Here is a 25,333-nt window from a genome sequence, read left to right on the forward strand (position 1 = left end):
TGACTGAAGCGTATCAGAAGGAGTTTAAAATAGAGTGTGATCTTAAAACAGAACGCGTAATGCTCTGACTGTATGAAGGAAAAGTCTTTTTTTCTTCTTTTATGGTTCTTTTATGTCTACATTAAACTTATAATTCATAAATACTTGATGTTTTAATTGATCATTTGTACAGATTGCACAATGTTGAAAAAGTAATTTTTCTAGTATATTTATACTTTTTTTTTTTAAAGTGTATTATTATATAAAAGTTATTGGTTTTTTAATTATTCATAAATGTATCAACACTGTAAAAAATTTTTGGTGTGAAAATGGACCCCAAGGACTTTACGTGGTCTGCTCGCTGTGAAATTTTCTTGGTGTGAAATAACAAGCCGTGTACTTTTAACACAGTATGATTGTTTTCTTTCATAGCTTTCAGTGTTATTAGCTCGAATATTGTCCGATAATTCAATCTGTATTAGTTCAAAATTTTCAAATAATATATAGGTTGCAGCACTAGTGTATCGTTATTATTATTGATATAGATTATTATCCATAGGAAAAAAATATATATCCAGGTCAATCTGCATATATACGACATATATAAAAATTTATGTCTTATATACGCAAATTGATTCGGATATATAATTTTTCGAATGGGTATAAAATACAAATTAATGCCTAGTGTCGAAATAATCGAGAGTTTTAAATAAATTACTTATACATTTACACCGTTGGTGGTGTGAACGTTCTAATTCATATACTCTAAAATGAAGTGTGTTATAAATGTATTATTTTAATATAGATTAAATTTGTTCTATGTTTAAGGCTATAAGCGAAACTATAGTTTTTTGTAGTCATTTACGGTGTGTTAAATATCTATTGCTTATGGCATTTCAATGTTATTTGGTAAGTGTGTAAATTTTGACTACACACTTGGTTTTACAATGGCACGATCCAAAATTTAACACCGTACATCATGTAACTTTCACTCCGGCAGTGTTGAAAATTTTCACACTGTCAAATTATTGATTGATGAATTAAGACATATTTTTATATAAATGATACACAAACATCATGTTATCAGTTTCTAAATCAGTAATTTAAAAATTGGTATAATTAAAAAATTCTAGTCTTAAAATGATGAAATATTTTGACACACCTAAATTGGAAAAATTTTTTGACTTAAGTGAAACAAAATAAGGCTACCCTAGAATTTTCACTTATTTATTTTTTTTTTGTTTAGAATTATTTTTTTAAAACCATTATTTTCTAATAATTTGGGATGTACAAAATGTGTTTTTTTTTTTTCATTTCAAATGAAAAAGATTCGGGGTATTAAAATAGTTGATAAAAGTGTTTTGTTACCTGATCGTCCCTATTTTACTCGAGCTTCCCCTGCATGAAAAGAAACTTTGATGGTTGTCATAGACTGAACGGGAAGATGTATTTAACAATACTATAAGATTTTTTTTTCGTGCAGGTAGATGTCTTTCAAAAGGAGGGTAACTGAGGATTTAAAATTCTCAGTACTTTTCAAAAATTACTGTGCCAGCTTCTTGCTCATTATTTCTCCCTGATACAAAATGATCTTAAATATTCATACTTGACCTAGATTTTCGCAAATATTCAGAAATATTCTATTTCTTTGACTAATGCACTATTTGAATAATAATGCGCAAGCCTTTTCAGTTAACCCTTTGCCACTTTAATCTTCAAAAGTCGAGCAAATTACTAAGAGAATATGAGAACTAAAGAAGTGAAATTTTCGTATAGATTTTACTATAGATTTTTCTGAAGAGCAGTTTCGTTATTGTTATTATCATCATTTAAGTGTGACGATACATGACCTTTCAAACTAGGAAACCATGATCACATAAGATGTATGTCAAAAAGTATATTTATTGATCATGCAGCAATGTAACAGTTTTTGCTGATTAATTTTAATTTATCGCTTCAAAAATTTTCAAAAAAAAGTCACTGATTTCGTCTGAACATATTTTTTAGTTTTGATAACCAGAATACAATTTTTTTACTAATTACGTAATTGTTTACTGATCGCTGCATTTGGATTTGCCAGTTAAGTACAGCAGTATTTCCAAAATGTTTTATACAAAAAAATAATTATTTGTATTCAAGAATTTATTTAATGTTTTTTACTTTTGACACTTATGAAAAAATATTAGTCATAGATATAATTAATATATTTCTCAGATGTATTAACAAGAAAAAGCATCATATTACATGTTATCAAGTATTTTGAAAAATCACCATTTCAATGTTTACGAACAACGTTAACCATAAAAAAAATGTAGATTAACGTAGACAAATTTTTTGAATGCAATCTGTAAAATTTCGGTGAAAGTGCAGTTTTCAGGTTTCTGTTGTATCAAGAGAATATAATAAATTAGAAGATATTCCCATGATTTTCTGGAAAAACGATGAAAATGATACCACCATATCCATCATTAAAGAATCGGTACAATTAATCATCAGGAGGTCTCATGAGTTTTTGTATTTCTGAAGATCATGAGGGTGTTCTGTAGTTCTAATGGTTTTGTCTAGCGACTGGAAAAATTATAAAGTTTGAATTAGACAAATATATATTAATAAGTTCTAAATAGCTGCATAGCTAGACACATTGATTTTTATAAAATTTAAATGAAAGTGCAGTTTTAAGATTTCTGTAGTATTAGGAGAATATGATAAATTAGAAGATGTTCTTTAATTTTACGGAAAAACGATTAGGGTGACATGACCATATTTATCATTAGAGAATAAGTATACAATAAATCATCAGTAGTCAAGCTTGACAAGTTCACAAAGGGCCAGATGGTATTTTAATGCTGTTTATATTTGAGAAAACTTGAATGAAAAGTCACTTTTGCCTATTTTAGGACCAGGATAACATAATAAATGAGAAGATTATAAGGTGATTTTTAAAATTTTCACATAGAAGTTACTTCTATGTGTGAATTTTCATATAATTTTAGGACCCGAATTCTGTTCAATATTACTATACAATATTTAGAATGAAATGTAGTCAATGATTCTATGTTGTACAATGTGAAATATTCATATTATATAAAAAGTAAAGAATATAACTGCATAAATGTTGTAATAATAATAATTGATATTTTAAACAAATTAAATTTTTTTGACACATCCCTGATTAAGAAAAATGATTTACTCCATGTTAAGTGTATATCTATATATTAGTCGATTCAAAGTGTTTTCCCTGATTCAGAAATCTAATTTAGAATGATTCAATCCGTGCTAGAGTGAATACCTATATACAGTAAATTTTGCCAACTTTGAATTGTTTTGGATCGTGTTTAAATTATTCCAAATTAGATTTCTGAATCAGGGTTAAATTATTTCAAATTGTCTTGAACTATTCCAAATCATTTTTTGAAATCAGGAATAAGAAAACAATAGCTTACAAAAGTATTTTTGAACTCGAAGAGCGCAAAAATTCAATTACAATTATGTTTTCGTGCTCAAGGAGTTCGGAAACAGTAGGAAGTTTTGGGACTGACCCACAAGGCCAACCAATGCGTAGATTTTTTATATAATTTTTCATATGACGCACAGCCAATTACTAAATTTAATACCAAATTAATTATTAATTCAGTTTTTGACGTAGATTTCTAATAAATTCAATAATTGGTTTTGCGTCATGAAAAACTATTTAAAAAATTGATTTCTGTTATCAGTTTCTTGCTAATTAAAGACTTTCAATGTCTTATACACTAGAATAGACTATTTTCAAGATAAGATAACTACAATTAACGTAGAAAATAAATCTTATCGAAGTAATCATTAATTGATATAAAAAAAATAATTACGAGGAATTTAGTAAACAAAATTTTAATATTCCCCACTTATTTTACAACGTATATAAGTAGATGTTTTTTCAGAATGAATATAGTTGAAAAGTAATAGAACCATTATTACTTTATTTGGTATCAATAAAAAAAAAAAAATAAATATGTCTAAAGTTTTACTAATCTTTGCTTTTTCTGCATTACTCATTTGTGCTATGGGTCAAAATTTGGAAGATTCAAATGTGCCCAGCAAACCTACTAAGCAATGTTTACCAAAAGGAACGCCTGTGAGTATTTGTTGACTATCAACTTTATTATGTTCAATACAATAATATCGAGGAAAAATATATATTATATTAATCATTAATTGAGAAAATAAATATGTACTAGGAACTAGATATAATTCAAGCTCCTAATTGAGATTGATTTAACTAATTTGATTTATTTCGATTGGCTAAACCTGAACTTAAACATATAACTATTATTAAGCCAACGATATATAATAAATTGAGAAAATTTTGATTAATCTTAATCTCTTAATTTGTTATTTTGTTTGTTGCTGTATTATTATTATTATTATTTTTTTTTTTTTTTCAGTGTCTCGCGCTGGCTTTTGATCTTTGTTGTCCTGGAACTCAATGCACACAACTGCCATTAATGTTCTTCTCCGGAACTTGTACATCGAATACTGTAAATGTCTTATCTCAAGTGAATGAGGCTGCTGAAGTCGCCAAAAGTAATTGGGACACCATCAAATCTGGGGTAGAAAATCTGTCTTAAGCCAGAGATACATCAGTATATCTCGCGCCAAGTACACATTCAATCATGTGTATATGTGTGAATGTGTAGCGCGAGCCTGTCATGTTTCCATTCTGCAGACAGATCTCATTTTGACAGCTCTAAATTTTTAATCGTCATAAAATATTTATTTAAGCCACAAATACCATTTAATTATAAATTATTATATATATTTTGTTTATTATTTGTTAAATTATTTCTTCTTTCAACAATTCATTATTAATAAATAATAATATAACAAACAATAAAAGAATTTATTCATAAACGAGTAGCCGTTTCTTGTAAGGATGTTAAAGGATCTAAAATTTTCTATACTTTTCAAATACTTTGAGGTGCTACCTTCTTGCTCATTATTTTTTCCCGATACATAATGAACCAAAATATTTATTTTTGGCCTAAATTTTCATAAACTATTGAAAATATGCTATTTCTTAAGTAAGGCATTCTGTTCGAATAAAAATGCGGGTCTTTCCAGTTAACCCTTTGCCACTTTAATCTTCAAAAGTACAGAATTTTAATAAGGAAATATGAGAATTGAAGAAGTAAATTTTCCCTATAGATTTTACTATAGATTTTTCAGTACTTTTATTATTATTTGGGTGTGATGTAGTGGTAAATGACCTTTTAAACTAGGAAACCATGATAATATAAGATGTATTTCAAAAAGCTCTTACTGTTAGTTGATTTTAAGAAGTTACAAATTACGGGGGATGAAAATGAACAAGCAAATGTTTCATATTATTTTCATAAAAAAATTATTGCAAATTTCATTAAGAATAAAAAATACAAACCTCGTGAATTATAAGAAATTTTTTGCCACCTATGCCTATTCTTTATTACATCAAGTTGACCAAATATCGCTGAAAAATATGACTTTTTATTTGATCCCAAAATTATGAAAATGCGAAAATGGTCTAATTACCCATAAGAATAATTAGATCACTATATTGCGTAATTTTTCATTCTTTCATTTGACCGTCTGGGTGGATTGGGAATTTTTTTTTCCCAGATACAAATTGCAAAAAAATATGTTCGTTTCGTAATAGTTGTAACACTTACTGAATTTGGTGAAAAGTACTCGACAATGAATATGTATTAATTTGTACTCATTGTATCATTTTTTAACGTTACATAATCATATATTTAAAATTCAGAAATTCACCCTTATAAAGTATATGTAAGTAATAGATTTAGATATTTTTGTGAAACTTTTCTAAGGGTTTTTAGTAACAGGAAATAATAAAAAATGAGAAGATGACACGAGTTTTTTTTTAGAATACTATATCAACATTCTGCAGCTCTCAATAAATTTTTCTACCTACGAAAGAAGATAGTGTTTGACACAGATAAATATCTCAATGACTTCCGAACAGCTGCAGAGGCATATGTTCATTCGAGTAACATTTCGAAAGCGCAGTTTTCATGGTTTTGTTGTATTCGGGAAATATACTAAATTATAAGATAATTTTAAAATTTTTTTTTTAAAAACAAAAAAAATAATATGTATATATAGAAACGAACAATTTAATGATTTTTGTTTGTTAATAAATGAGGCCTGGAATTTCTAACAAAAAGTCAAATGATATTTAAAATCAAACTTGCTTACGAGTCACACACTGTGAAAAATTGGGAGTGATTACGGATTTTATTTGAATCCGAATTCACTGCATTACTCGGAGTCCTCAAGTTTAAAAAAATCACTCCGCATACACAGTAAATGAGGAGTTTGTTTTTTCAGCAGAGTGATTTCGAAATGATCTGGATTTTATTGCAATCCGCATCCACTCCGGTTCGGAGTTTCAATATTAAATTAAACTCCTTTAGGAGTAAATTTTACTCCGAACCAAAATTTTAATATTAAATTAAACTTTCCTTCGGAGTGAATTTCACATCGAGGGGATAGAATAAATAAACAGTCATCTTCTGTATTTACTTCGCTTTTTTTCAACAAATCAATTACGGAAAAAAAAAAAAAATAATAAATAAAACTAAAAATATGCGCATGTAGAAAAATAAAAAAGCTACAAGTGCAATTTTTAAAATAATTCTTTTTTTTTTAACTATAAGATTCATCAATTTTGTCAACTTAATTTTTTTATGTCCAATTGAAAATACATAAAACCAATGTCACAAAAATAATATCTAACCAAGCAGAACTGATGCTTACAATGGCGCTTCCCGCGCGAATAGAAGAAAGACATTTTTTTTAACACAATTCAACTGTCGCTTCAACACTTTTTTTGTGTTGATTTTATTTAAAGTAACACTTAATAAATGTTGATAATTAAAATTTTTGTACTAGGTAACACTTTTAGTGTTGAACAGTAGATCGATTAAAAATTTTAAAGAAAGTGTTGATTTGACACAAAATAATCAACACGGACCGTCTTTAACACAGATACACAATATTTTTTACTGTGTATGATGTATTATCTTTTAAAATGTTTTTAAATATCACAATTTTAATCCTATTAATAATCACTTCATAAAGTGTAATTAAAATTCTGTACAGGAAAATAATTATAGAATTGAAGGTTATAATAATGGTGAACGATTTTTTTTACCTATTAATATTATTTGTTTTATAATATTTCATGAATTGTTCCCATAATTTTAGCTATGTCAACTGAATTATTTAATTGTATTTTGATTTTTAATAATTAACGTAAAAATAATTTTTTAATTGTTGATTATAACTGATTAGTAGAATAAAAGTTATTCTATATAATTCTATAAGACCCCAGTCAATTTTCACTTCAAATATCTTAGCATCTATCGAGTTTTCAAAAAAAGTACACGATGTCTTTTGTTTAGAAAATTTACACCACACACCTTTTTTTATAACTGAATGATATGATTCTGAATTAAAAAACGCAAAGAAAAACTTATATAAATATATATTTTTGTATTTATTCATCTTTACATAAATATAATTATTTATTTCATTTTTTTCTGATGAAGTAAATGATTTCTCAACGCTACTTGTTTATCTTTAAATGAGCGTTTTGATTTACTTTTTATTTTATGCTTTATCATCTGGAAAGCTTTTTTCTTCTTTTTCTCACGATTTGTTTTACTGCACATTGGATTCTGGCGCCCGTCTTTGTACCCAAATTTTTCTCTATCCGTTCTTCCGTCCTGTTAAACAAAAAAAAAACAAATAAATTAAACACATGTTAACTTCTATCTAACGGATCATAAAAAAAATAATAAAATACCTTAATACTCTCAATTCTAGTCTGCTTGTCATGCTTCCTCTTCTTATAAATATTCTCAATATCTCCAAGTTTTACCAGCTCACTTTTACTTTCTTCAACAAGAGGTCTTTTGACTCCACGCTTTGCATTAGTTATTTGTTGTTTTACCAAAGCTGCATCAATCCTCTTAAAATCTTCATCAGTCAATATTCTCTCAGTAGATATCTGAGCAGCTTTTTCTTTTTTTTCAGCAGTAAATTCTTGTTTTTTAACTTTTTTCATTCTAGCAAGTCGTTCCATTTTATCTTTTTTTCTATCTAATTTTGTTCTTTTTTTTGGTTTTTCTATTTTTTTCTTTTTCTTTATACTTTTTTCTTCATCATTTTTTTTATCATCTTCCAAAGACTTTTCATCATTTTCTTCTTCTTCTTCATCGCTGCCATCTTCATCTTCATCTTCATCACTATCATCTTCTTCACCTTCATCATCATCATCATCATCATCACCATCATCAACATCTTGACCTCCACCTTCATCACTACTATGATTGACATCCACCCACTCTCCATCGCTATCATCTTCAGTGGCATCGCTATCAACATCACTTAGATCTTCAGCCGGTTTTAAAAGAACTTCAGCACCCGGTACAAAATCTTTAGCATCAACTTGACCATACTGAAGTGCTTCCAAAGCAACCGAAGCTTCTGTAGGTCTTCCACGATCTTTCTTGTGCAACAATTCCGGCATCGTGGACCTGAACAATGATATCAGCGACCTCGTGGCCATCATAACACTGCGCTCTCGGTAGTTTTTGTACATCGCCAAATCCTGGAGCAAGTCTTCATTCATCGCCAGCGGGCAACGTGAACAAATTTCACGCACCGCATTCAACCCAATAGCAATAACATCACCAGAGTTTCTTTCAGTTATAAAATTATTAACCAGCGCTTTCACTACCGGCTCCATGACATCCGGAGGTACCAATTCGTGTGAAGCCTGAGCAATACATTGAAGTAATTTTGTTACTTCTCGTTGATGCGGTTGTAAAAATGGTTGCAAATACGGATAGAAATTCAACAAAAATAATTTATGAAGACCAATTAATCGTGAAATCACATCTACGATCATTAATTTTATTTCAAATCTATCATTATTCTTCTTTATTAACACAAAAAGTTTCTCTGCAAAATCTTGTGGGTCATGTATTAGATGCAATGCTGAAAAATTAAACTGAGGTGCTTTAGATTTTTTGTTCTTAGCTTTAGCAAATAATTGTTTTGCTTTCTTCAACTGCTTTTCACGTTTCTTCGTCTTCTTATTGACTTTATTTGCCATCATAACACCTTTCAAATCCGGTGCATCATCATCACTATCACTGCTGTCATCATTTTTTTCATCTGGATCCGTTCCCAAGAAAAATTTCAAACAAGTCACCATTACTTTAGTTATTTTAGAAAAACATCCTGTCACTAATACATTAACCGTTTTAACATCATTCCATATATTTTTCTTATACAACTCAATCATTATATCCGCGGACATTTTAGCCGCGCGTGCATTTGAATCTTTTAATGCATTGAACATAAAATTTTGTAAGACAGTATTTACTTTTGAGTTTTTATGTTTAATATTCAAATTTTTTATGTCCGTTATTATGTGATTTTGAAGAAACTCCCTTAAATTTTTGTCTTCGCATCTTAATAATTCAAAAAATAAACTCAGTAATGCTGTAGGCGTTAATAAATTTTTATTTCTCAGTAATATCAATGCCTTGCAAAATGTCTAAAAATAGAAAAAAAAATATTTTGTAAGTCATTTAAATATTTAGATACTTTAACAGTATGATACACTGGCCACAAAAATAAAAGGATATAAAAAAAATTCCAAATTTTTTAGTGATTTTCAACATTCATCAACAGCCACTAATTGTGTCTTATAGAGAATATTTTGCAGTTTTCAAAACCCTACTTCCATTCTGTGTGTGACTAATATATTCCGGATAATTGATTGTCAAAGCCAAAATAGACTTTTTTTGTTTTAATCAATGATAACTCGGCGGCAAATCATCGTAAAGACTTTTTGAGGGCGGCAAATTAAAGGGCATACAATTTTCTAAAAGAGGCATGAGGTCAGATTATCAAAAAAAAAAAAAAATTATTGGAGCCCATCGACTTCTTTAAAGACGAACAAAAATTTGGAAAATTTTATTTGCGTCGGTTTTTTAGGATTACTTTGAAACAGTGCATAATAAAAAAAATTTGAAGTCTAAATCTGAAAACAAGAAACTTCAAGCTACAATTTGCTTTTTTTTTTTACTCTACGATCATTTTTCACTGAGTTACAGCATGTTGAAAATCACTCAAAAATTTGGAATTTTTTTTATATCCTTTAATTTTTGTGACCAGTGTATTTTAAAATTTAATTTACCATTCGCATCTCATGATCAAGTATCGTAGCGTGCGTTTTAAGGATATCCACTAATTCTTGTGGATATGATACCAAATCAGTTGTGTAACAATGAGCCACCTGTGTAAAATAATAAGTTACTCTTAATTAAATATTATTTAATTATATGTAGTGTAATTACTTTAACTAATTTTAATCTTAACATATATAGACATCGCCCACTTCGAGTGTTGACTGTAAAATTTTTTTCTTCAAATTCTATTAACAATTTTTTCAAGAATTGTATTAATGTCAATTCAAAAATGATTTTTTTTTTAATTAATTGACAAATAATTGGGATGTGTAAATAGTATTCGAATCAAATCCTAGTATCCAATAAGGAATTTAAACTAAATTAATCAAAAATTTGTAATTATTCGATTTAACTTTTGAATAATCAAAATTTTCAAGTTATTTAATACGAATTTCGAGGATTCAAAAACACAAATAATTCATAAGTTAATGGAACAATTTTAAAAATCACGAATTATCCCAAGTAGCACAGAGACAATTTTTTAATAATATCTTAAAGATGGCTTTTAAAAGAATAAGACAAATTTTTTTTTTATTCAAAGTCATTTTTTTGGTATAAGTACGACATGCAAATGTTGGCTTCAGGGACAGAGAAAATTTATGAGTGCGAATATAGCAGACATCAGACAAATTTAAAATTATTAATAAATAGAGTAAATAATTAAAAATTTGAATTTAAAAAAAAAGCACATTTAAGAAATTTTTAAATTAATAAGTGCATTTTTTATAAATATTATTTTTTAAATTATTTACTCTATTTATTTACAATTTTGAATTTGTCTGATGTCTGCTACTTTCACACTCATGAAAATTTGTGTTGTTTTTTCTGTCTTATGTCAATTGAAAAGTCGTTTTCATGACTTATTTACCACTATTTGTAATTTATTTTTTGTCGTCACTTCTGTCTTTTAAGTAAGTATTTTTTCGGTGATATAAATTTCTGATCATTTTGTCAACATATTGGTGCCTTATCAATATGTCAAAAAGTAGCCTAAAAACTGATATCTTATAGATGTCTCAAAGACAAGTGTGCTACTTGAGTACTTGAATAACAGGAACAATTTACGAATAATTCAAAATTTTAAAACAAAATTTATACATCCCTAATAGATAAATTTAAAAAAAAATTAACAATAAATTTCAATGACTAAATAAATAAAACTTCATGACTAGATAATACGTATAATTGTTAAAATAATAATGATAATAAATAATAAATTATAAATAAATAAATGATTAAATACAAAGCATTTATTTAAATAAGAAATATATAAAATAAAATGAATGAGGCATAAATAAATTAATGAATGAAATCATACAAATAATTTTTGACATTAAATCCGACTTTTTTCGAAATAACTGTGATAAAATCATAATTGACGCAGCATTTGAATTTAGGTTCATCTAAATTATTATCTCCTACAGTCGTCAATAAACCCAACTGACACATTGTCGGTATCTGAGCAAGCAAGTTGGCACTGATATCTATTTTTTCTTCAGAAATAGCACAGAAAATAGCCAGCATACGGTCTAATGGAAAAGTACGTGGCCCAATATGTGTGAACATGGTGATACGTTTTTTCATATTAATAGTAGGACGTTTCTTTTTTTTATCACTTGCTTTAACAAACAAACGTTTGTCTTCTTTCGGCGGATTGTAAGAAGCCAAATAAGCGGCTATCAACATAAATTTTGCGTAAAATGGCAATTCAAAACTCAAAGCTAATTTAGTAGTTGATTCTATTTCCTGCGAGAGCTGAGTACGTTCTGTAAAGTCGTCTGTTGACACTCGTAAATATATAACTTCTAAATTAGCTTTCAGTGTACTAGATATATTACGCCAGAGTGTTGTTACATCGGTATCCTTGCACAGTCCTAAATTTATTGGCTCGATATATTTTTTGTAATTTAATATTGCCATGTAACGAAGCTCATTTATGTCACGACAATAGCGAAAGAATACAGATAAAAATAAATTAATATAATTTTTATAAAATGTTTCACTTCTGTAATTATCAGGACGGTAGAGATACAAAATTTCAGCTATTTCTTCAAATGTATACTGAGTAAAAAATATTTTAAGCGGTTCAATAATTCCTGTTTTTATAAAATATTTATCCCAAACAATGTCGCTTATTAGAACTGTCATAATATTTAATTTTGTTAGCTCATTAAGACGTAAAAATCCCGGTAGTAAATTTGAATCCATGTCACGTAAACCCTCACATTTATCTAATACTATAACTATCGGACTATTGCCATAATTATCATAATTGTTCGATTGTATTATTTTAAGATGATCAATAAACTGCATAAAGTTATCGCACTTATAATTGTTTTTTAAATCATCTAATGATTTATTATCCTTGTAATTATTAATATCATTTAAAATATACTCGAATAAACTTTTGCTACTCGGATGTTCAATGCAATTAATTATCGAGTGTCTGTAATTAATATATTTTAATAGAGATTCAATGACAAGTGACTTTCCAGTTGACAAATGACCGTAAATAAATAAATTTTGCGGCATTGGTTCATCGCTATTGCCAATCAGTGAATATAATTTACTTATTATTTTATCTCGGCAGATAATATTTTTACGCATATGCTTTAGGCAGTCTTCCATTTTTTTTTTTTTAATCAGTGCTTATAATTATGATGATTAAATAAATTATAAATAATATTATTGTAAGCTTATATTATTAGTAGTTATCCAACTTGATTACGTGTTTTTTATACCTGAAAGATAAACGAAAATATTTCTCATATATTTTGTTTTCGTTTAAATAGTAATCAAGTCTACTCAAGTTTAGATTTTTTATTTAAATACTGATAATTAATTACTAGTAATATTAATTGTTGTATTTACCTGGGCTAAAAACATCACCAATTCATCAAGACTTTTGTTAAATTCACTCGGGGTAAGACGGAATACTTCTAATGTTGATTTGTAATGGTTGTATTGTTGTAGAAACTAAAAAAAAAATTTATTATTAGTTTTAAAAATATTTTGTAATTATTTAATATATTGAAATCAGCCGATTATTAATTTGTAGATTTTTTTAAAAATAATAAATTACAAAAAAAAATTTTTTTAATTGCACCTGTAGTTTTTTAGAATTTGTACATGAGCATGTTTTTAGTTTTTCTTATTTTCTACTTGAATTGTTGAAAAAAATTCGAAAATTACAAATTATTAGAGTTATTTGAGGATATACACATAAAAATTAAAAAACATTATTTTGTATGAATTTATGAGTGTGAATGTAGGAGATATCAGCCAATTTATAAATTTTAAATAAATAAATGAATTTATTGAAATAATGAAATTCAAAAAAATGCGCGTAATATTTTTGCATTGATCTACATACGGACTTTTTAATTTTTATTTTATTTATTTCTTCAAAAATTAAAAAAATTGCCACTTGTCAGTTACATTCACACACGTAGGTATGAATTTTATAAATTTGTTTCTATCAATGTTGAGTTTATTTTCTATAAATGAACAAATTCGCGGTTATCAGCAACTTTCGGTATTAGAAATCTAATTAGATTTTTGAAACTCTAAATTATTCTGACAGCAAAAAAAATTATTCAACTTAACCGTATTATAATTTTTTTTTATCAATTAAATATTTATAAATTATTTAATTTATGACAAAAAAAAATTTTCAAACTAAAAATAGAATTAGAACTAAAATAAATTGAATAGCAATTCCATATGAATGTGAATGTAGCAGACGTTAGATAAATTTAAAATTCTAAATAAATAGAGTAAATAATTTAAAAAAAAATACTTATAAAAAATGCACTCATTAGTTTTTTATGTTTTTAAATTTTATTTTATCAATTATTTACTGTTGATACTGAGTTTGACCGACGTCTACTAGTTTTTGAATCCGTAAAAAATGATAAATTATACAAAAAAAAATATTACAAACAAATGCACTTATAGATGTTTTAATTTTCTATATGTGCATATTTTTAATTTTTTTTTCTTTTCATAATTAAGTAGTAGGAAAAAAATTCAAAAATTATTAATTGTCTGCCAACTTCAGGATCATAATAATTCCACTAGTAATTATTAATTTTAAATAGAATTATATTAATTATAAATAATAATATTGAACAATTACCTCTTCTTTATATGATTCAGAATCACGTTTTATTAAATTTTGCAGCTGTGGTAAATTATTTGGCAATTGATTGTTGTGTCGAACCATTTTTTACTCCATGAAAATAAAAACTGAAAATATAAATAATTAAATAAAAGTTTTTAAATTAACAATTTACTTTTAACTTACTATTAATTAAGTTCAGTAATTACAGTTTTATTTAGAAATAAACACGTGTTTGTGATTTATTCTAAATAAAATTTGACGGTTATGGCAAGAGGAAGCCAAGCTGAGAAAACGAGAAAAAAAAATCACCAAACTGTAGTTTAAGCTTTTTAGTGTCATTTTGTTGGTATCACTTAATTTTTCAATCACGTGCTCTCACACGTGTTGACAGTAAATATAAAATTCATTTTGTTTATCTCTGCTGGTTGCTGGTTCTAGTCTAGGTTAAGAAAAATAATGAAGTCTCTTTAAATTTATAAATAAAAATGACAAATGAAGAAGAGTTTATAAATTATGATAATGAAATTGAAGAGGATGATGATGAATTTGATGATGAAGAGGAAGAAGAAATTTTAGTTTATGTTGACTTCGAAGGTATATCTGAGTCTAATATTTTTTGTGATGAAAAACTTCAATTGGATATGATTGGATTGGATATGGAGCATCCAATTATGCAGATTAATGGAAAAGTAAATTTTTTTAAATTAATATTAACAGAAATATATTTTTATTATTTGATACCAAAGCTTTTTTTACATCTCTGTGTATGAGTGTAATGTAGCAGACATCAGACGAATTTAAAATTATACATAAATAGAATAAATAATTTTTAAAAAATGCACTTATTAATTTTTAAATTTTTTAAATACCCTTTTTATAAATTTTATTTTATTAATTATTTACTCTATTTATTTATTATTTTAAATTTGATGTCTGCTACATTCACACTCACTCTCTATGTACATTTTTTTAATTATTTCTTTAATATCAACATACTCATTAGCAAACATGTTAACTGCAGTTAATTAATTAAATAACTTGTTCATATTTCCTGCTAACAATGGTCATAAAAGATATGACCTAAGATCAATACGCATTTATTTAGATGATAACAATATCTAAGTATTTTGTATTCATGCATCTCCTGTAAAATAAAATTTAAAAATAGAGTTAAAAGATTTACTATTGAGGACATTCCTGTGTAAAAACAAATTTTCTAAAAACGTTTCTGACAGTAAACTTTTGAAATTGAGACAATTCTGAACTTTTAGTTGAACATCTGTAGAACTTTAAAATAATTGAAAGTATGAAAAATTTATGAGTGTGAATGTAACAGACATCAAACAAATTTAAAATTATAGTAAATAGACTAATAATTAAAAAAATTAAATTAAAAAAAAATGGGCATTTAAAAAATTTTAAAATTAATAAGTGCATTTTCATAAATATTATTTTTTTAATTATTTACTCTATTTATTTATTATTTATAATTTTAAATTTGTCTGATGTCTGTTACATTCACACTCATAAAAATTTTCTAATGAGAACTTTTCTTGCAGTTTTTTTTTTAATTTTTTAAGCAAAATTGATTTAAATTGACAATTTTGTAAGTTCATAAATTAAAAAATAAAACATGCAGGAAAAGCCTACACCAGTTGAAAATTTTTCACTTCTTAATTTTTTCAAAGTTACAAAAATATTCCACTCAAAATTCAGAATTGTCTCAATTTTGTAAGTTCACTGTCATGAACTTTTTTGAAACGATTTTTTTTGCACGGGCTGAGATTAAATTTTTTTATAAAACCATAAAAATTTTTTTATATTATAATTATTTTATTATTCGTTAGCATTACGAAGGAACGTATGAGGATGACGTAGGTACGAGTTTATTTTTCGAAAAAGATCCTAATCCACCTGTTGGTGATCCAGTGTTTGATAAACCGATAAATATAAAATACTTTGGAAAAGTTGATAAAATTTTAAAGATGAAGAGAATTTTTGTCAAGCCAAGACTTGAAGTCTTGGGTGATTCCGAACATTCAAGTTGTATTCCTAATATTAAAACCCTTAAGGACTTTGGGATTCCTCCTAGTTATCAAGATAAAGGTATTTTTAAATTATATTTATAATAAAGATTTATTAATATTAATATAAATAACAATTAATAATTTTATTTACGTGCAGCTTTGAAACTTTGGACGGAAAAAAGAAACGAACGATTAAATGCAATGGATGAATATTTAGAAAAACAAAAACAACGTGAAGAAAAACGACAGCAAGGTATTGAACCAGACTCTGAATCAGATGATGATAATCCATTTGCTATATTTAAAGTTGAAAATACAAATGATCCCTTAATTGATGCCAATACTAGTTCGATAAATGAAACAAATAATGAGATAAATCTGACTAATGATAGCGGTAACGATAATGATAACCAGCAATTTACGGTAATAGATCCGGGACCATCAACATCCAAAGATAGTATTCCTTGGGTTAATCCAAAAACGGAAAGCAACTCTGACCAAAATAATGAATCGATAAATCATATAAATCATGGTCATATTGAAATCGTACCCATAAGAGTGTGTCCCAAAAGACTTCCTAAAAAAGTTAAATGTACAAAAAGTGGTGAAGTAGTTACTGAAGATGAGGTACAAAAAATTTTAAATCGTGACCCGGATGATGTTGTTATTGACAGTTTGCTTGCCAATAAAGGAACAAGTGATGTCACAATTGATGATAATGATAATGCTGATGATAATGAAGACGAATTGAATAGCACTGAGTTATCTGATAAGCCGGAAGTAATAATGGAAGATAGAAAAACAGTTAAAGAGAAAAAACGAGAGGCCAAGATGAAAGAAATAACAGATAGGCTTAAGAAAAAAGCTGCCGATGAAAAAATTTATTCTAATACATAATAAAAAAATTTTAATTTTCATAACAAGTAATTTATATACAATCATTTTGTAGGTTTAATACAAAGAAATATTTTTTTTTTAATTATTGTAGTGGTATTTCATTTTCTAATTAGTATAAGCTTCATTTTTTTTTTACAATTTAAATTCACCCATGTAAAAAAAAGTCGTTCCAAAAAATTTTATGTCAGTGAACTTCCCAAATTGAGACAATTCTGAACTTTAAGTTGAACATTTCTGAAACTGAAAAATTTGGAACGTGAACAACTTTCAACTAACGTAGAATTTTCCTGCACGTTTTTTTTTTAATTTTTTGAGCAAAAGTAATTTGAATTGACAATTTTTTGGGCTGAAGAACATTAAAAGAAAAAAGAATTAGAAGATTCCCGACTTTTACTAGAATTATTCAGGTATGAGGAAAAAAAAAAAAAATATTCATGAACATTTTTTGACTTTTATTAGAACTTTTTGGGAAGGCCATTTTTTTTTAATTTTTTGACGTTCAAAAATAATCCATAAAAATGAGTGATTCCCAAGTAACACACATGTCTTTGTGACATCTACAAGATGTCAATTTTTAGGCTGTTTTTTGACTTATCGATAAGGCACCAATATGTTGACAAAACGATCAGAAATTTATGTCACCGAAAAAATATCTACTTAAAAGACACAAGTGACGATAAAAAATAAATTACAAATAGTAGTCGGACCTCGTTATAAGACTATCATTCTGTCTTTTTTATAAAACAGGTATCGCGATAGTTTGAGAGAGAAACTAATAGTCTTATAACGAGGTCCTACTGTAGTAAAAAAAAATAATCTAAACAATTTTTTAACTGACATGGCTTTCTTAAGACAAGAAAAACAACACAAATTTTCTATGTCTCCTAGGATTAACATTCGCATGTCTTATTTATACTAAAAAACGTGACTTTGAAACAAAAAAAAATGTCTTATTCTTTTAAAAGACCTCTTAAAGTTGTATGCGTGTTACTTGAGTTGGAATTAATAACGAACTATTATAAACTCAGAAAATTATCAATTAAAATCAATTTTGCTTGAGAGTGAAATATATGATTTTCAAATGAACCGTTTTCCTAGATAAAGACACAAATCATTAAATAAAATATTTCAATCGACGCGTAGTTATTACTTATCAAATGAAATGCTTCTCGTTCGAAAATTGCAGTTTGTCTCTAAAAACGACTCATTTAAAATTTCCATTTGCTAATGTAAGTGCAAGAAAGACCGTTTCGTTTGTTCACATGTGTGAGAAAGAGAATAGATGACAAATCCTCTTAAAAAACTAAAAAAAAAAAAACATCCCGCGTCCACACTAGTTGAAAACTTTTCACACTTTTCAAAGTTCGGAATTGTCTCAATTTTACAAGTTCACTGTCAGGGTCATATTTGAAACGAATTTTTCTTACACGGGCAATCTGCACTGTAAGTTAACTTGGAATGTTACTTATTCGTAAAATATTTTGTCTATTTACTAACATTTAAATATTAATTGGGCTTGAGGTATTTCAATAGTTTTTTTTTGTTTGTTATTTTTCACCAAACAAGATCACCAGGTAATTCATCTGGATATTCACCAGTTAAACAAGCAGTGCAGTGACCGATATAACTGCTTTGACGATTATCCATTCCGTGTCTTACAGCGGCAACAAGTCCATTAACAGACAAATATACAAGTGAATCAGCGCCAACATGTTTGGCTAATTTAATATTATCAAGTTTATTCGCTATCAATTCTTCACGCGTTGGTATATTTATCCCCATGTAACATGGATATTTCAATGGTGGAGAAGCGATTCTTACGTGTACCTATAAAATTATTAAAATAATTAATAATAAAGTAAAATAAAGCTGGTAAATAAAATCATCAATATCAAAATTTAAAAATACTTCTTTAGCTCCAGCATCACGAAGAAGTTTTATAATTGGCCCAATAGTATTTCCTCGTACTATTGAATCATCAATAAGGATAAGTTTCTTTCCTTTGACATTTTCTGACAGTGCGCCAAATTTTTTAGCAACACCCAGTTGTCTTAATCGTGTACTGGGTTGAATAAATGTCCTGCCGACGTATCTATTTTTGCAAAGTACTTCAGCAAATGGAATTTTGGATTCACGTGCGTAACCATGGGCTGCTGCTGTACCCGACTCAGGTACTGAGCTTACAATATCTGCCTCTATTGGTGATTCAATAGCAAGAACTCTACCGCATTGCATTCTTACTGAGTACACCATTTGACCTTTAATTTAAAAAGTTGGTAGTTTTTTTAAATTTTAAACTTGACATTATGACAAGTCACTTGAAAACCTCTCTATGCACAGACGACTCTACAGCATTTCTCTACCTAAAACATCTCTATCTAGAACAACTCTTCTCAATCGCAAACAACTTCGAAACTTATCTATTCAATATCCAGACTCCGGTGTAAAAAAAAATGTTCGAAGCTCGAGCATCGAAACCTGATATAATTTCGTATACAGTACGACCTCGTTATAAGATAGATAGATGTTTTGGAGTAATCAGTTATAGAATAGTTTTATTTTACGATAGACATGTTTTAGGCGGAGAAGTGCTAGAGTTGTCTGTGCATAGAGAGGTTTTGGAGCAACTTGTCATTATGCCTAAAAATTATATTTATCTAAAATAATTTTTACCTTCAAAAATACTGTCACTTCGTGCAAAGTAAACGTACTCGAATATACAAAATGCTTGAGGTTTTTTATCAGGCCTCTCAACAATATCAATAGTCTTTATTCCTTCTCTAGTTAATTCAACAATTTCACCAGGAAATACTTCACGTACATAACGTGCGCCAATGCTAAGAAAACCACATGATTCTGATGATATTACCCAGCCTTCGGCATCTTCATCATCGTCTGAATCATTTCCAACTAAAAATTTTAAAAAATAAAATTTTTAATAAGAATCTTAAGTAATAATGAATAAAAATATAATATAAAAATAACTCTTACTTAGTTTACCAACAGGAACAATTTTACCGAGACAAAGTGGACGATTACCATAAGGATCTCGTACACCATAAATTTTGTCTCGCTGCATAATAACTAAGGAATAAGACAATGGAGCCAGCTGCATGAGATGCTTTATACGTGCTGGCCAATCAGGACCATTGACTTCACCTTCTGGAGGATTTAAACACAGTGCTTGTGTTATCAATTCGGAATCTGAGTGCGTTGATAACCCAACACCTCTACCAAGTACCTATTACAATTTTAATTCAAATTATTATTTTTTTAAAATATTTATTACTATAAGTATTATTTTTTAGTGTAAGCTATTTTTTCACGTAATAGAAATTTAAATTTATATGAACTTTCAAGTTATATATTTAAGTACATTAATAATTGACGTTTTCTATTAACTTTTTTAATTATTAATACGAGGGGCTCCAGCTGTTTTCGGCCTAGAAAACTAAAAAATAAAGATATCTGCGACTTTGTTTCGATTTGTTCTACTCTTCGGAGGATTTATGAAAAAAATAATTGACCTACTTAGACTTACAAAGACTTTAAGTGAATTTAAGAAGAATTATAAAGGCATCAATTAGACTTAGTTAGACATAAATCGTAACTGGACTTAACAAAAAAAAGGAATACTACAAAATTGTAAAATTTGTGGACTACTGGAGAATTGATGCAAGTGATCTTGCCATTTTTCCAGTGGACTAATTACCCAAAGGTGGATTGGGTCCTACAGGCAGCCTGGGACTCACAGAGGGTCGATTTAAAAAATTATAAGGATAGTAAAAAATTTCTGCAAGTGGTCCAACGATTTTATCAGTAGATTAATGACACCTAGAAGTGTAATAGGACTTAGAACTAGTCTGGGACCATCAAAGAGTCGATTTAAAAAATTCAGAGTTCGTTTCATGGTATATCTCTGTAGGTCTAATTCATGCCTTTGTAAGTCTAAGTAGATTCCAACTTGGGAATACAGTTTTTCTACTACGAAATATCTAAAAAATAAATGACTTTTTTACGTTCAAATTTATATCTTTTGTTTTTCGTATTACACGCACAAAAATTACGTTATCATTTTTATTTCAACGGAAAAGTTTAAAAAAAATTATTTTTAAATTGCGATATCATAAGAGATATTAATTTTACTTTTTTTTTCTTAATTCGTTGAAGAGCAAAGTAAAGAAAATAAAAAGAAGGTATATCAATTGATCGGTTTCTATATGAGAAACCTATCTTCTATTTTAAAATTGAATTTAAATTTTTTTATTAAATTATTTATCTATAAGAGCCGGTTTTTATATCTGAAATTTATATGTAACGTATATCTATTTTTTTTATGTATACTATCTACTAATAAAACAATCTTCATTTAAATCTCGGATTTAAAAACTGGCTCTAAATTCAAATTTCTACAACACAAAAATAGTTTCTACATAATTCCTATAAAATCTATATTAAAATTTTGTGTTAATTTTAAATAAACTGATTGAAGAAGTACTCCTTCAAAATTTTACCAAATTTAAAAATTTGTGTATTCGATTGTCAAAAAATTAATTAGATTAGCTTATTGTTATTATTAATTACCACCAATCTATTCAGCTCATTTACATCTCTACTACAAAAAGATCTATCCAAATTACAACTCCATCAAGGTCATATCTACCATCACATTTCTATCGATAAATATTTCTACCCAATGGCGACTATCAAAATATTTTCATTATCACATCTATAATTACGTAAACGGAAGTATTGTTTTTTCAGAAAGAATTTGATAAACTAATATTTCTATTTAGTAGATATATATTATGGAAATAATATCATGTGATAAATTTATAATTAGATAAAAATATTTATTCGTATAAAAGTGATGGTAGAGCTGACCTCGGAACTGAAATTTGTTAGACCTGTTTATAGTACCTTTGTAAACAAAATTTTTATTCATAATGAATTTAGATCTAAATTTCATCATTAAACTCAGATCGTGACACAAACATGACTTTCATCATGAATTTGTAAAAACAATTTTAATCATGACAAAATTATGACTAAGCAAAATTTTTATCCAAATAATCCGAACTTCATTCAATAAATTAATTTTACAACCGAAACTGAGTTACGGAAATCAAGTACTTGATATAAGAAATTTATTGGTGATTTCGGAGTCGATAATAAATAAATTTGACAACAGGTTTCATTCAGTATAAATTCAGTCAAGTTTCTATCAAAGTAATTTCAAATCCAATTCAAAGACGTAATAAATTCATTTTATAATTGATACGAATTTACTAGACGAAAAGTTTTGGAGCAAATTCATGATGAAAGTCATATTTGTGTCATAATCTGAATTTCGGGATGAAATTCAGATCTAAATTAATTACGAACAAAAATTTTTTTTACACAAGTAGAGAGGTTAATGCTCCAATCTATTCTACATAATAACAATATTATTATTATTGTTATTATAACTCTTTAAGGAGGACCGTGTGAAATTTGGAAAAATCAATTCATTTTTGTTTGTTCATTTCGATAGTCTATACGGTCAAAAATAACATATTACAATTTCTAGTGCATATCTCGAATAGTTTTTTTGAGTTACATCTGAAGAGCAGCCGCTTATCGGTTCTCGAAAATACATTTTTCAAAATTGCTGCATTTATAACTCGAAGACAAACCATCGATCGATTTGATTTGAATTTCAGTTTCTTTTATATATGTCTCTACGTACTATGAACCTCCAGTTTTTCGATCGAATCAAAAATGTAATTTTACCAGGCCAAAAATCATCAAATTCTTGCGCGAAATTTGAAATTTTTTTTAAAAACTCCGTCCTTTTGTTAAATTTAAATTTTTTTCTTAGCCCGAAGGTCATGGCACGAGAAATACCTTCTAGTTTAATAGACTTTTTGGTTTTTTTGATTTCATGGACTGAAGGTCGCTATCACTGCAGCAGGGGGGACTTTTTTTTGAGCGGGAGATTGTGAATAACTCGCTGAATTTTGAATTTTTTGGTCCTAAAATTTGATCTTATATTCATTATATATCCACAAATATATTCTTAAAACATTAAAACATTCCATGCAGTAATTTTCTTTAAAAAAATTACTGCATGTCATCGTTTTTTCCGGCCATCATACTAATGGTCCCCCTTAAAATAATGAATAATAAAATATTAAACCATTTTTCTAAGTGATTCCGTGTTGACAAGTTCTCCATTATGAGCGACAGCAAGTGCTCCATGTGCCGTATGAACAACAAATGGCTGACAATTAACTTCTTCACTGGCTGCACTGGTACTGTATCTCGTATGTCCTATTCCAAGATTACCTCTCAATTTTCTCATGCTATCATCATTAAAAATATTATTTATCATTCCCATTCCCTTGTGAACACGAAATGATTTAGCGCAGATTCCTTCACTTGTTACAATACCAGCACTTTCTTGACCTCTGTGTTGTAATGCCACCAGTCCTATAATTTTAAATAAATTCATAAAATATATAAGCAATAAAATAAATAAAAAAAAAAATAAATAAATACAAAACATACCAAGACAAATAACTTGACCAACATCAACTTGAGATGGCCAATCACCAGCAGCAATGCAACCGAATACTCCGCACTCATGTGTCAATCCTGATAATTTTTGCCCACGTGTCTCACCTTTACTTGGTGGTTTTTTAACATACTTAGCAACATTATCACCACTTATAGATGGTGCTGAATTAATTACAGACAATCGAGACATTGTACTCAAACAATCTTCATCAGCAGTTATTTCTTCTCTCGTGTCACAAGACATTTTTACTATAACCGCTATAAAAAAATAAACTCTAGTTTAATAAATTATTTATTTATTAATAAAAAAAAAAAAAAAAAAAAAAACAGTATCAAGAGATTTTAATGCTTTTAAATATTCCAAGTAATGTATTTCGTCATTATTACTTTGAATACACAAATATTATTATCTCAATTGGTCTTATAAACTTATGACCCCCTGTGTACTTGTTATATATATTATTATAAATAATAATCTCAATATACGTCAACAGTTAAATATCACATTATTATGATAACAAAAATTTCATCATTTTATTTAACAGCATTGACCATTGATTAACTTTTTTATATTTTATTTACAAAACAAAATTATTGCAATAATAAATTATTTTTCTATCAACTATCAATAAATTTATCACATTTATTATTGTTGTTAATAATAAATAAATATTTAAGTTTTACTAAATAATATTTTTTATTTTTCCTACTGTACGTTACTCCAAATTAAATTTTAATTTTTGAATTTTTAAAATAAATATCAATTATTATTAATAATTAAATAAAGTGTTTTATTAAAATGAGAATTTAAATAAATTAATTTGGTTTTTTGTAAAAAGTCATATTTTAAAATTTTTATGTATAAATATATAAACTCTTACCACGTGCGTGATTCTGATGATATTCCAGACAACGTCCAACAGTAAGTAAATAAGACGTAGTGTTACGGCAGTGGGTTTAGTATAATATCTAATATCTAAAATGTGTTCAACAGAATATATATATATATATATATATATATATATATATATATATATATATGTACAAATATATAGTAATTTATATATGTAGAGAAAGAAAATTAAAATTTTTGAGGGACCGCGTGGTGTAGCCCCCGTAGCAATAAGTGATATAGTGCCGCAGCGTGGCAGCGTCTTTTACTTTTATTTAAAACTTACATCTTTACTTTTTTATATATCACATACACTTATATGTATATATGAACCTCTATATATTAATTAAAAATATATATGTACAAGTAATAAGCATTTAAAAAATTTTATTCGTCATTATTTGTATGTCAGTATTTAAAAAATTTTAAATTTTTAAATTTTTAAATTTTAAATTTTATAATAAATTTAAAAATTTTACTACGTAATTGATATATTTAATTAGTTATAATTATAATGAATTAAATTTATAAAAATTATATATATTATGACGTATTC

The 25,333-nt window shown here is 27.3% G+C and overlaps 5 protein-coding genes across 5 annotated transcripts; 2 read left to right on the forward strand and 3 right to left on the reverse strand.

The window, feature by feature from the left end:
• The first annotated feature begins 3,919 nt into the window (after positions 1-3,919).
• LOC103569553 (uncharacterized) lies at positions 3,920-4,869 on the forward strand. The gene is made up of 2 exons (XM_008546894.3): positions 3,920-4,093; positions 4,404-4,869. The coding sequence occupies exons 1-2, from the start codon at positions 3,971-3,973 to the stop codon at positions 4,584-4,586; spliced, it is 306 nt and encodes a 101-aa protein (XP_008545116.1). The 5' UTR covers positions 3,920-3,970; the 3' UTR covers positions 4,587-4,869.
• A 2,617-nt stretch (positions 4,870-7,486) lies between these two features.
• On the reverse strand, positions 7,487-14,690 carry LOC103569555 (protein SDA1 homolog). Its single transcript, XM_014440225.2, has 6 exons — positions 14,587-14,690; positions 14,419-14,528; positions 13,152-13,256; positions 10,229-10,327; positions 7,823-9,583; positions 7,487-7,742 (listed from the first exon to the last, which is right to left on the reverse strand). Exons 2-6 carry the CDS (start codon positions 14,503-14,505, stop codon positions 7,542-7,544), a joined length of 2,253 nt encoding a protein of 750 aa, XP_014295711.1. The 5' UTR covers positions 14,506-14,528; positions 14,587-14,690; the 3' UTR covers positions 7,487-7,541.
• LOC103569554 (origin recognition complex subunit 5) lies at positions 11,496-13,238 on the reverse strand. Its single transcript, XM_008546896.2, has 2 exons — positions 13,152-13,238; positions 11,496-13,021 (listed from the first exon to the last, which is right to left on the reverse strand). The coding sequence occupies exon 2, from the start codon at positions 12,906-12,908 to the stop codon at positions 11,580-11,582; it is 1,329 nt and encodes a 442-aa protein (XP_008545118.1). The 5' UTR covers positions 12,909-13,021; positions 13,152-13,238; the 3' UTR covers positions 11,496-11,579.
• A 94-nt stretch (positions 14,691-14,784) lies between the features above and the next one.
• LOC103569556 (conserved uncharacterized protein) lies at positions 14,785-17,342 on the forward strand. Its single transcript, XM_008546898.3, has 3 exons — positions 14,785-15,092; positions 16,251-16,509; positions 16,588-17,342. The coding sequence occupies exons 1-3, from the start codon at positions 14,889-14,891 to the stop codon at positions 17,325-17,327; spliced, it is 1,203 nt and encodes a 400-aa protein (XP_008545120.1). The 5' UTR covers positions 14,785-14,888; the 3' UTR covers positions 17,328-17,342.
• Positions 17,343-17,426: 84 nt separating this feature from the next.
• On the reverse strand, positions 17,427-25,001 carry LOC103569557 (amidophosphoribosyltransferase). Its single transcript, XM_008546899.3, has 7 exons — positions 24,767-25,001; positions 23,877-24,143; positions 23,506-23,798; positions 20,319-20,568; positions 20,001-20,237; positions 19,236-19,585; positions 17,427-19,154 (listed from the first exon to the last, which is right to left on the reverse strand). The coding sequence occupies exons 2-7, from the start codon at positions 24,127-24,129 to the stop codon at positions 18,882-18,884; spliced, it is 1,656 nt and encodes a 551-aa protein (XP_008545121.1). The 5' UTR covers positions 24,130-24,143; positions 24,767-25,001; the 3' UTR covers positions 17,427-18,881.
• Between the last annotated feature and the right edge of the window lie 332 nt (positions 25,002-25,333).

The sequence above is a fragment of the Microplitis demolitor genome, chromosome 7 (assembly GCF_026212275.2).
Source record: "Microplitis demolitor isolate Queensland-Clemson2020A chromosome 7, iyMicDemo2.1a, whole genome shotgun sequence".
Lineage (NCBI taxonomy): Eukaryota > Metazoa > Arthropoda > Insecta > Hymenoptera > Braconidae > Microplitis > Microplitis demolitor.